The following is a 12,695-nucleotide window of genomic DNA, read 5'->3' on the forward strand; positions in this document are numbered from 1 at the left end:
GGAGAATGACATCTTCCTGGGCTGGGAAAGAGGAGCTTACAAGAAATGGGGAAAGAGTAAGAAAAAGTGCTCAGACCTGACTCTAGAAGAAATGAAAAAACAGGCTGCTGTCCAGTGTCTTCGCTCTGCATCTGACGAAGTAGGTTCACATTTTATTTGTAATGCTTAAGAGAAGAAAAAAGAGGTGGGGGGCAGGCCGGGGAGGGTGTTTTTTTAAAAGTACACAATTACAACATCTTGACCAAAGAAACTTGGAAAAATAAACTACTTGTTATCTTAATGCTGTAATGTGAACAGTATCACTCTTTCCTCTAGGACATCTTAATGCATAAATGAAGTTGCATTAAAATATATTCATTTAAAGTACTGTACTGGGGCGCCTGGGTGGCTCAGTGGATTAAGCCGCTGCCTTCGGCTCAGGTCATGATCTCAGGGTCCTGGAATCGAGCCCCACATCGGGCTCTCTGCTCCGCAGGGAGCCTGCTTCCTCCTCTCTCTCTGCCTGCCTCTCTGCCTACTTGTGATCTCTCTCTGTCAAATAAATAAATAAAATCTTTAAAAAAAAATAAAAATAAAAAATAAAGTACTGTACTGTTACAATTGGAGTATACACCAAATTCTATATCCTTTTTTTCCCATTAAACATGTTCCATCTTTTTACTACATTATCTTTATTCTTTGTAGTGGCTAAGTTCTATTTCATCAAATAATATTCCGACAGCAATATAATACACTCTTTATTAGTGGATATTTACTTAGCTTGCTTTTTTTTTTTTAAAGTAATTTCTGTGCTCAGTCTCATGACTCCTGAGATCCAGACTCGCATGCTCTCCTGACTGAGCCAGCCACTCTTCTGTTATATTCTCCCGAATATTTTCATATGTGGCTTTTCCATATTCTAGATTATTTCTTTTGGATCCATTTCTACAAGTGGGATAGTAGTTTAGTATTTTGAGGACACTACATTTGCTTATGATTCATAATTTTTTGTTGGTTTTTACAAAATTTTACAAGATTTTTTTTCAAGTAAGTTCTGTGCCCAACATGGAGCTTGAACTCATGATCCTGAGATCGAGAGTCACATGCTGTACTGACTGAGCCAGCCAGGCACCCCATATAAGATTATTTTATTGTATCAGTCTTCTAATATTTCATATAAAATATTTGTCATGTCCTTTAACATCCTGAAAAAACATGGTTTTAGATATAATCACCCATTTAATTAATACTATGCAATTCTTTTTCTTTATTTATTTGAGAGAGTGAGCAAGAGAGCACAAGCAGGGGGTAGTGGCAGAGGGAGGGGGAGAAGCAGACTCCCCGCTGAGCAGGGAGCCCAGTGCAGGGCTCAATCCCAGGACCCTTCAGTCATGACCTGAATTGAAGGCAGACGCTTAACTCACTGAGCCACCCAAGGGCCCCAGTACTATGCAATTTTTATTACTCACTATAAGACGTACTCTCTGAGATCCTACTACTTAGAAAATTATTTTATTTTGCTTTTAGCAGTTATTTGAGATGGTGTGGTTTAAGTACCTTTTATAAAGCAGAGTTGAATTGAAAGGATACTGTCCTCTAGAAACTTTTTAATTTAAATGGGTGATTATATTCTAAAACCATTTTGTTCTTTCAGGATGCTAAGGGACGTGACAAATATTTTATGTAATATTAGAAGATAAAACAGTTACAGGAGTTACCTGATGGCTGATGTTGGGATAACCAGGTTGCTGCATTAGGAGATCTGTGGAGGGGTCTTCTGTATGGCTACTGTGTAGCACGCACAGCTCCCCAGGCTTCTTCAGGGCGCCTCCGCTCTGTTCTCCCCCTGCCCAGCACTGTCTCTAAGAGCCGAGCCCTGGCACCGTCTTGTTCTGCTTGTGCACGCCTCGTGTCCACCATTGCCGTTGTTCACTTTTGTCTTCTCTTTGTGACTGTGTGCCTTGGGAACTGACACCATGAGCTCCCTGGGTACTGGTCTCCTGGTGCTTGATAGCTTGAACACAGTCTTGGGGCAGTCCCACCTTGTCGTCCTGACCCTTCCTGTCCTCTCCCACTGGGTTCCTCTCCCTAACCCTTTGATCTTTGACTTTTGATCTCATGAAAGTGCTGCTTCTTAGACTGTAGGATAGGGATTTGGAAGTTACTGCTCATGTGGCTGTCTTCGGAACTGTTGCATTACAACAACGGGGAGCATCAGGAACCTAGTTTAAGAAGAAGTGGGAATATACATGAAGGATGTAGGGATAGCTCACTGAAACCAGGTCTGGGAATGCAGGGCCTGAGGAGTGGCCTCAACTGGGAACAAAATAATTGGCAGCCAAAGTCATTTACTCTAATGATCCACATTCTCTCATTTGCTTCTCTCTCTGCTTCTGGGTCTTTCCACCTCTCTCTGAAGTCTGGCTTTCTCTGCTTTAGCCAGCATGCTGAGAAAACCACCCTGCCAGCCCCAGCCCAGCACCACTGCTGAAGGCTGGTATCCAGCACCGTTCAGCTAGGGAGAACTGTAATTGGTCGGACTGGGCCAGACATCGTCCATCCCCCCCACCCCTGGTTGGGTGAGCTGCAGGGACGGGGCAGAGTTGCCTGGGGGTCCACTCCTGGAGCAGGGGCAGTGCTCAGAGAGAAGAGGGTGGTTGGATAGTTTTGCAAAAGGTATTTTCTACCTGACACTGAAGGAAAAATAATTTGTAGTTGAAAATTGGCTGGTGGTGTTTTTTTTTTGTTTTGTTTTTAAAGGATTTTTTATTTATTTATTTGACAGATAGAGATCACAAGTAGGCAGAGAGGCAGGCAGAGAAAGAGAGGGAGGAGGAAGCAGGCTCCCCGCGGAGCAGAGAGCCTGATGTGGGGCTCGATCCCAGGACTCTGAGATCATGACCTGAGCCGAAGGCAGAGGCTTTAACCCACTGAGCCACCCAGGTGCCCCTGGTGGTTTTTTTAAGGAGAGTTTAGCTCAGATAAATTCTTTGAGTAAAATCCAAAGCTGCCAAGTCATGCTTGAGAGGAAAATGTGAGTTAGTTTCAGTCTGGGAGAGGATCTTATTTCTGCTGAACCAAAGTTGCTGAGAAATGACTCTTGCCTTTGACTCATGGTGAAGGGAAGCCAAGTAGAAAACCAGGGTGCGGAGTGCCTGAGTGGCTCAGTGGGTTAAGCCTCTGCCTTTGGCTCAGGTCATGATCTCAGGGTCCTGGGACTGAGCCCCACATCAGGCTCTCTGCTCAGCAGGGAGCCTGCTTCCTCCTCCCTCTCTTTCTCTGCCTGCCTCTCTGCCTACTTGTGATCTCTCTCTCTCTCTCTCTCTCTCTCTGTTAAATAAATAAATAAAATATTTAAAAAAAAGAAAACCAGGGTGCCCAACGTGAACTGTGAAAGAGTGAGGAGTACAGGTGCCTTTTCCTACCTAACACAAGACCCTGCTCCCCTGCCTCATGGCGCTCACATCTGTTTCATCCTCGCTGAGCGTGGTGTGTGCTGGAAAGGATTTGGTGTGAAGCAGGAACAGTGCAGGCAAAGGAGAGTGGTTCTTTCCTTTGTTGCTTTGGAAAAAATGCTTTCCTTTGCTGGGAAGTCAAAGGGAGGATTTTTGTTTTCAAGCCCAATGAAGTCGTCCGATTTGTTCTTCTCATTTTATAAAAAATTGTTGCATTGCTTTTTCCTAATGATGGCTTTTAATCTCACCAAATGAAAATGAGCCAGGTAAATGAATGTGCAAGGCATGTACCAGGAGCTGTGGTCATGCTTGGGAATGGAGGAAAAGGAAGTAGGACAGTAGCCCCATGGCTTTTCTCGGAGTGCCTGCTGCTGTGTGTGCATCAGCGCAGAGTCCTTCAGCCAGCACTCCAGCTTCCGGAAGTCCATGGAAAGAACTGGAAAAAAAATCCCTCTTTTCTTATGACCTGTAACTATAGAAAGAGATCAGTGTTGATGTTCATAAACTGTAGGCTCTGTGTCCCTAGGCTTTTCTTTCTAGAATCTGTCTGGCAGCTTCAGTGGAAATAAAGGTACAAAGAGGTCCTACCTAGGAAATTAGAATGCAGAAGTTTTGTTTTCTGTTTTGGCCACAGTGAATGTTCACATATGGGTCTGGTGTTCATTCCCTAAATACTGAGGATGGTGACATCCGTGGTGCTGGGCTTTGCTTTCCTACCCAGTCACTGCCAGCTGACCAGAATCCAAGAAGTCTACAATCCAGTTAAAATGTTCCTGACGTAACTACACGACAGTGACATAAATGAGGCTGTTGTATTAGGTGGGTAGGTAGGGGTGCTGGTATGTGTTCTGCATGGGTTCTTCTCTCCTGACGTCCGTGTGTGTGTGTGTGCATGTGGGACTGTGCCAGGGACTGAGCTAGTTGTTTCTGTAAAAGCGTCCACAGCCTCAGACTTCCCTGGGTCGTTTCAGGAGGATGGCAGACTTCCCTGACTCCACTTTATACACTTGGGAAATGACGCTGTGTCTCCTCCCGCTCTCTCCCTGCAGCAGGTTGTGCCCCAACATCACAGCACATCTCTTTGACCTGCTCAGCCCAATATTTTGTCTAAGAGATGTCACCAAAACAGTAGGAAACTCCATTATGTCAGATTTCATGTTAGACATTGAATAAAGTTTGGCAACCCCTGCAAAGACTGTGGGCAGTTGGTATCAAGACACACACACACACACCCCGAGGACGTTGTGACCCTTGTGGGCTTTGCTGTTGGTGAGGCCCGGCCCAAGCTGCCCTTGCGGATGGCCTTCATTTGCACCCACGAGTGACCCCGCGCTTCCCCGGGCACCTGTCTGCTCCAGCACGTTTGCATTGGCTCTGCTTGGATTGTGCAGGCGTGGCCCCCAAGCCCTCCAGATGGCTGGTTTTGTCAAGGAAAGCTCTCCTGAGCGGTTTCTGTCATCCGAGGATGGGGTGTGTGCCCGATGTCCCCTATGTCCAGACTTCATCTTGTCCTGTTTTAGTGTTGGAGTTTGCTGACTTGTGTTTTGGAATCCTCAAGTTTCCTTGGTTCCATTTTCTCAGTCCCCGGAGTTAGAGCTTTTTATATTGTTTGGGTGTTTTTTTTGTTTGTTTGTTTGTTTTTCATTTTAATGAGTGATATTTCTGCTTATTCTAATGGGGCTACTGAAAGCTGCTCCACAGCTGGTGTGTCATTGCCCAGTTTGGGCGTTCGTGGAAGGCAAGGCGCAGCACCGGAGCCCTGTCTGGGGAGTGAGTTAGGCTCGACGTGATAACTTGGTGAGGTTTGGAAGTAGAGCTGCTGGTCAGCCTGAGCAGTCGCCTGGCCTGAGGCTGTCACGGAGCTTTGCAGGGGTTTGTGGCCATGGCTCGTGTGCTCGCAGTGCCCACAGTCCCCCAGCAAAAGCGTGTCGCGCATCCTCGTATCTGAGTTGTTGTTGTTTCCGTGCTGTCCAGGGCCACATGTACCAAATGTACCACATGTACCGCATGTACCAAAGCTGTTTTCCCTGGTGGTCTACTGTGGAAGTCAGCTTTGACAATATATATTGATTGTGTCGTTACATGCTGACTTTTGACTGTAACTCATTCTGGATGATAATAGCATTGAAACAGTGATAAGTAACACTTAGGGGGGTTCTGAACATTGCAAGCGGTGAGGGTGTGCTGAGTCTGTAGGCCAGACCCCCGCGAAGCTGAGTGCGCTCCCAGGGGCTGTGCTGTCACAGCCAGCCCCGCCCACACGGCCTCCGCTGTCACAGCCAGCCCCGCCCACACGGCCTCCGCCTTACCCCGGGTTCCATGGAGGGGAGGCATTCAAGGACACCTGTAGGCCTTTGGGAGGATTTTGACTTTTCCTCCGGGAAGTGGTGAAGTGTTGGTGGGTTTGGAGCAGAGGCTAGTGTAACCTGACGTCTCTGCTGCTAGGTCCCTGTGGACCGCTGCACTGACAGGGCCGACTCTGAGAAAGTGGCGGTTTGGAAGGGAGAGGACCATGAGAATTAGTGGGATTCTAAATGCATTTAATGCATTTTGAAGGTAGAGCTGACAGGACTCGATTTGGGGTGGAGAAAAGGGAGGAATTGGGGAGGATAGCTATGGTGTTTGGTCTGAGCCATTGCAAGAATACAGTTCAGGGATGCCTGGCTGGGAAGTTCAGTTGCTTGAGCATCTGACTCTTGATTTCAGCTCAGGCCATGATCTCAGGATTGGGACATCAAGCCCTGCATGGGGCTCTGCGCTCAGCAGGGAGTCTGCTGGGGCTCCTCTCCCTCTGCCACCCCGCCCTGCTCATGTGCTCACTCTCTCAGATCTTTTTATTTTAAAGATTTTATGTATTGACTTGTCAGAGAGCACACAAGCAGGGAGAGCGTCAGAGTGAGAGGGAGAAGGCAGTCTCTCTGCTGAGCAGGGAGCCTGACCACTGGCCTTGATCCCAGGACCCCGAGTTCATGACCTGAGCCGGAGGCAGGTGCTTTGCCATCTGAGCCACCTAGGCCCTTCAAATAAATCTTCAAAAAAAATAAAGCAATTTTCATTTCTGAGGACAAGAAATTAGGGAAAAGACACAAATCTGTGGGTGGAGGTATGAATAGAGCTTTGAAAGTGAGCTTGGTGGGAAGAAGGCCACGTGGAGACTGGGAAAGGACAGTTCGGTGTGAGGGGGTTGCTGCTGGGGCCGCATGGTTTGGGGGGAGGTGGAGTAACAGACCGGTGGCTTTGTCTGTGTGTCTTGCCCAGACCTGGAGAGCTCGTGTCTCTAGGGCCAGGGAGGAAGCTGAGTGAGTAGGACAGTAGAGATCATGAGGCCTGCCAGGCACACAGGCTTTTCTCCATGCTCACTGGTTGTGACTGTGGCAGGTGTGGGCCTGATGGGGCTGGGTCTTCTGATCTCTCTTTAGAAAAGGTAGGAAATTGTGGTTTTCAAGAGAGTCCTGAATATCAGTTGTCGAGAAGTGAGGGTATGGGAAAGGGAAGAAATGAGAGCTGCTAATAAATCTGTGGCAGGGGTGGGGGGCGGGAGGGCCAGTAGGCGACCTGTGAGAATGGTGGCGTGGGTCGTGAATCCGACTGGGTACTCAGGGGAGCTGTTGTGCCCCCCCCACCCCCCGCCACCAGCCACAGAGGAGGCAGAGTGGAGTTACCTTTTTCGAAGCCTTCGTGAATCACGTTATTTGATTGTTACTTGTAACAGACGCTGCCATCCTCTACTTCTTAGGACAAATTTTAACTGCTTTTTGTCCATCTTTCTAAGAAGATGTGGGTCTTGTCCTCCCTGGCATGTGGTAGGCATTTGGTAGTACCCAGTGGGTATTTCTCTGCTCCCTCTACCATATTCTGGAGAGCAGGTGTAACGAGCTAGAGGCAGCCAGGGGGTGGCTTCTTGTAGCTCTTCCTGTGGTCAAGGATGGGAGTTGTGGCCCTCGTGCAGGTGCCTTGGCAGAAACAACTTTTTGTTTGTTTGTTTTAAATCTTTGAATGGCTATAGGCCAGAGATGTCTGTTCTGTCTGCATAGCGCGTGCCCCATCCTCCACTTCCTACTGCATCACAGCTAGCCACAGCACGTGTTTCTGTTCCTTCTCTGGCCATGAGCATGAGTCTGGGAACTCTGGTATCGATTCTCCATTGTCTCACTTGGTGCCCTTTTGTTTGTTGGCTTAACATTAACTTAGTTCTGCTTTTAAAAAGGCTTTTAAAATGGAAGTGATTCTTTACAGTTTACCATCACCAGTAGGTTTCCTGCCACTCATCTTACAACTCTGCTTTAGAAATTCCAAGTCTGAGGGGTGCCTGGGTGGCTCAGTCAGTTAAGCATCTGACTCTTGATTTCAGCTCAGGTCGTGATCTCAGGGCTGTGAGACTGAGGCCTCCATGGGGCTGGCTCTGCTCTGGGCATGGAACCTGTTTAAGATTCTCCCTCTCAAAAAGAGATTGTCCCTCTCCCCACCCCTCCCAATCCCCCAGCTTGTGAGTGCACTCTCTCACTGTCTCGCTAAAAAAAAGGGGGGGGGGGCGCTGGGTGGCTCAGTGGGTTAAGAAGCCTCTGCCTTCGGCTCAGGTCGTGATCCCAGCATGCTGGGATCAAGCCCCATATCGGGCTCCCTGCTCTGCGGGAAGCCTGCTTCTCCCTCTCCCATTCCCTCTCTCACTGTGTCTCTCTGTAATAAATAATAAAAATAAAAATCTGAGATCTGAAAAATTGTAAACGAGTTCTGTCCATGTGCAGGGTATCGTATTTAGAAGTGTGTACCTTGGTTATTGGTGCCTGACCAAGTACCCCAAAACTTAATGACTTATACTGATAGCTGTTTTCACTTGCTTGCAGCAGTGTGGGTCAGCTAGGGCTCAGCTGGGAGGTTCTGTTGCTGGTCTTGTGTGGGGTCTTATGCTTTTGCAATCATATGGCAGCTGGGACTGGAAGATCCAAGATCGCTCTCCTCACTTGTCTCGTGTTTCTGAGGGGAATCGCTAGCTGTGACCTCCGTGTGGCTAGTACAGACCTCTGTAAAGGCAGGTGGAGCCCAGGAGGTAGGAGCCCGTGCATCACACCCGCTGGTGTCTCACTGTGGGCAGAACCTCTGCTGGGTAGAGTGTCAGGAGACATGCCTCATCGGGGTCCCCAAAGTGCTAGGCTTTCCCCGTCCTGATAGGTACTTTCTAGAGTGATGGAACCAGGCAGGAACACCAGACACCCAAGATGAGATGAGACACCTTAATGGAAATTGCAGAGTAAAAGTCAACAAATTGATGGGTGAATGAATCCCTGTCCCTTTCTTCTGTCCAGCTGCCGTGGTGCTGAAGGTCAGGGGTGCTGTGAAGAAGAGACATTCAGAGGACAAAATAATGTCTTCAGTTCTAAACGTAACAGAAATGAAGACGCTCAGTAGAAGGGTTGGCAGGAAGAGAGGAGGGACACCCCGAGTAAGTAGGACAGGAGCACTGCGGGAGTGGTGGGCAGGAGAGAAGTTGGGGCTGGTGTAGGAAATGCAGGACGTGCATCAGCCCTGGTGTCATCATTTTCGGGTGTGGAAAGCTACGGTCACGTGGTGAGCCCTGGGATGACGTGCAGACCAGGTCTTTTTGACTCCTGCGTTCCTGCGTGTGAATGGAACACTTGTGTGTCCTTTTGGTTGGGGTGACCACAGAGTTGGGGTGGGAGTGCCTGCCCAGCAGTTAGGGAGTATCTGGTTCAAATGATCTCTCCATAGAAGATGAAGCTTTGAGATGGAGAGATAGTGATAGAAAGCTTTGAATGTGGAGAGGAGAGATAATGGACTGAGCATGATTGCCTTTGTTTCCCTCATGTTGAGAAGGATGTGCAATGTGGAGAGGATGGAGAAGGCCTGAGCATGTCGTGGGAAGGGAGCATATAAAAGAACTTCTCAGAAGCAGTAGGACAGAAGCTGCTGCATCGGACAGAGGCTTGGACTCCAGGGGCACGGCTGTGTCTCACCTATGGGCTCGGCGAGGGAATGTGGTCGTGCCGGGGCCCTGGAGTTCTGGCAGAATCCAGGGGACTTGGGGTGACCTGGGTCAGGTTAATTATCTTTCTTATTCCTCCAACGTCCAACTCAACACAGAGCAAAATTTAAAGGCATTTTAGAAGCAGTGAATCCAATCCATTAATGAGATTTTGGAAAATGGAAAACACATACAAAATCTAGAAATGGCACCAACATTGGTGCCTAACAGACACGTCCTCCTAATTTGCCCTCGCGGGCCTCGAGGGGAAAGTGTAGTGTCCTCGGCGTCCCAGGTAGAGTGGCACCCACCCTGCCACCCAGTGGGTACGAGGCAGGGTGGGAATTCAGACCCAGCCCCTGGGACCCCAGGGCCAAATACATGCCACTCGGCCATCTTGTCTAAGCGGCAGCACTGTTCCAGTGTCTGCTCTGGGAGGACAGGGCCCTGTCTTTCCCGGGGTCACGCCTGGCCCTGTGCTCATGACCATCTATTGACCAAGTGAGCGCTAACTCTGGGTACCTGTGCACGTGGACACTAGCCAGTCTTCGTGTGTGCTCCCCTGGGTCCAGATTTGGAGGACAGTTGCTTGCAGCTTGGCATGCTCTTGTTTTTTGGTGGGGGTGGGGGTGGGTGCAGCATTTTTACGTGTTCGTTTGACACTGGGCAGTGACCGTAGGTGATACTGCTCAAAAAAGCAGTTTATGAGTTCAGTGCTAGAATGGTAACAGTGTTTTCACCTGCAGTATGTTGTTCCTTACAGGTGTCGCTGTTACTTTAGTCCCTTTTTTCTTTTAAGATTTTATTTATTTATTTATTTATTTGGGAGAGAGAGAGCGAGAGAGAGGAGCAGGAGGAGAGGGACAAGCAGACGTGGGGCTCAATCTCAGGATCCTGAGATCATGACCCAAGCCAAAACCAAGAGTCAGATGCTTAACTGACGGAGCCACCCAGATGCCCCGATTTACTTTATTTCTTAAGATCCAGTAGGCTCGGGGCGCCTGGGTGGCTCAGTGGGTTAAGCCTCTGCCTTCGGCCCAGTTCATGATCTCAGGGTCCTAGGATCGAGTGCCACATTGGGCTCCCTGCTCAGCAGGGAACCTACTTCCCCCTCTCTCTCTCTCTCTGCCTGCCTCTTTGCCTACTTGTGCGTGCTCGCTCGCTCTCTCTATCAAATAAATAAAATCTTAAAAAAAAAAACAACCAAAATTTTAAAAAAATAAAAAAGATCTGGTAGGCTCTCAGTATTCTTGAGTGTCCTCGAGATATGCTATACTATGGAAATAGTAAAATATCTAATGGTTTATATCATAGTTGGGAAAGTAAATGGCGTTTCTCATTCACAGCACCAGATTAACCCAGCAGAATGCCTGCTGGGAGATGACCGGGTACAGTGCTGCTTGGGGTATCCCTTTTTGTGTCTCAGTTCAGTTACAGCCCCACCGTCAAATGATTATGTGTAATCTAAGTAGGCTGCTGCAGGAGTCCGGGAAGGAAGGCGGAAGCCCTGGTGGGGAGAGCTGGCCTTTCTGTGCAGAGTTAAGGAGTAAGCTCACTGGGTTTTTTTGCCCTTCATATACGAGAGCAAGTAGATCTACTTCCACACTGCATTACGGCCCAGAAACAACTCAGCTGGAGAGATGTGTGGATGCAATTTCTGAGACAAAGCATGAAACGTAGTTTCTCATCCCTTGGTTCTCATGATTTTCCTCAGACACTGTGGAACAGCCGGCACCACAGTGCCGCAGACAGGGCTGAGCAGGCGATCCCTGGAGGCTCGGCCTTCTGCACCGGAGCCTGGCACCAGGTTTAGAAACACGGTGACATAGGCTTGCTGTACTGAGCAGCGTGCAGCAGGTGGCGTGTCAGCTGACGCTGGGCTAGGTTCGTGGTCGGGAGGGAATGCAATAAAACAGCCACGTCGAGCACACCTTGCGCGCTATGGTAAGCGGAGGCTTTCTGATGGGATTGTGGCGGCCGAGCAGGGTCTGTGACTAACATTTGCTACGGGGTTTCTGAGTGCTTTTAAGGGCAGGATGGCTCTTCTGTGGCCCGTTTTCCTGTCACCCTCTGGCCTGTGTCCCTGCTAAAAGCTGTGGTATGCCGTGGATAGGGTGTAACTGTCCGTGTCTACTGTTAACCATTCCCTCTGTGCTCCATTTCTTGCTGTTCAAATTGGAGCTATGCGCTTTTTTGTTTAGGATATCTCTGAGACTTGTGCTGAGTCATTTTGAGTTGAGTGAATGGGGAAAAGTTCTATTTTTAGCCCCTCTAGGCCCCAGGAGGGCAGCCGCTTGAGCAGAGTCACAGGCACCTGTCCGGGTCGGCCCACCTAAGACAGACTCACTTCCAGTTTAAACACGACTTTGACCACTGAATAAAGGGCCTCAGAAACGCGTTTACTACTCTTGTACCCTGTGAAGGAATTTTCTTTCTTCCTTGAGAAAGGGAAAATTGTTGAAGTTGGAAAGTCTACAATAGTGCAAGATTATTTGTTTGTGCCTGTTTCCAGCATTCATTTTTCTTTCAACTTTGGCTCTTTTGGTTTCCTCCCCATTTCAGGCTCTTGGGCATGGTGTCCTCAGCTGCCCACCCCGAGTGGAGCCTAATACCCTGCTCGTGACCTTTCAGAGAAAACAAAGCTTTCACGCTCATGCACGGCTGTTAGTGCTGTGCACTGCTCTTTCTGTTGCCGTCACCAGTGTTTGCTTCAAAAAAGAAAACACTGGCTTTCTTTTCTCTAGACTGTAAGCTCCTAGAGGAACCACATGAGATTTCTGTAATTTTTTTCCTCCTGTGTGTTGAGTCTGGTACAGGACCTTGCTCACCTAGGTACCAAGTATTGTTCTGGCTGGTGACTGATTTCTAGCCATGCGATGGGTGTGAGGGTATGTCAGCTGCGTGGCCAGTGAGATGCTAACCTCCAAGGAAGACCAGCCATCCTGGCAAGCCATATAAATGTTAGCACATTGTATCAGTAAGCCATTGACTGTACTCAGTTAATAAAATATGTATGCTCGATCAGAGCAGCAAACCTGGAGTGTTTCAACTCTCATGTGGTTTATTTATATATTTTAAAGATTTTATTTATTTGACAGCACAGCAGGGGGAGCAGCAGGCAGTGGGAGAGGGAGAAGCAGGCTCTCTAAGCAGAGAGCCTGAGGGGGGGCCCGATCCCAGGGCCCTGGGATCACGACCCGAGCTGAAGCAGATACTTAACAGCTGAGCCACCCAGGCAACCCTCTCGTGGGGTTTAAATATTGCTAACATATTTCATTTAG

At 48.6% G+C, this 12,695-nt stretch overlaps 1 protein-coding gene across 5 annotated transcripts in view; it reads left to right on the forward strand.

Annotated features, from left to right (window-relative positions):
• Window positions 1-12,695, forward strand: part of KIAA0232 (KIAA0232 ortholog) — an 84,093-nt gene that overhangs the window by 49,070 nt on the left and 22,328 nt on the right. For all 5 annotated transcript variants that reach the window (XM_045990370.1, XM_045990380.1, XM_045990391.1 and 2 more), the window contains one exon: window positions 2-139. In XM_045990370.1, the coding sequence (XP_045846326.1) occupies window positions 2-139 (138 nt within the window). The remainder of the gene's footprint in view (window position 1; window positions 140-12,695) is intronic.

This window comes from Meles meles, chromosome 2 (assembly GCF_922984935.1).
Source record: "Meles meles chromosome 2, mMelMel3.1 paternal haplotype, whole genome shotgun sequence".
Classification (NCBI taxonomy): Eukaryota; Metazoa; Chordata; class Mammalia; order Carnivora; family Mustelidae; genus Meles; species Meles meles.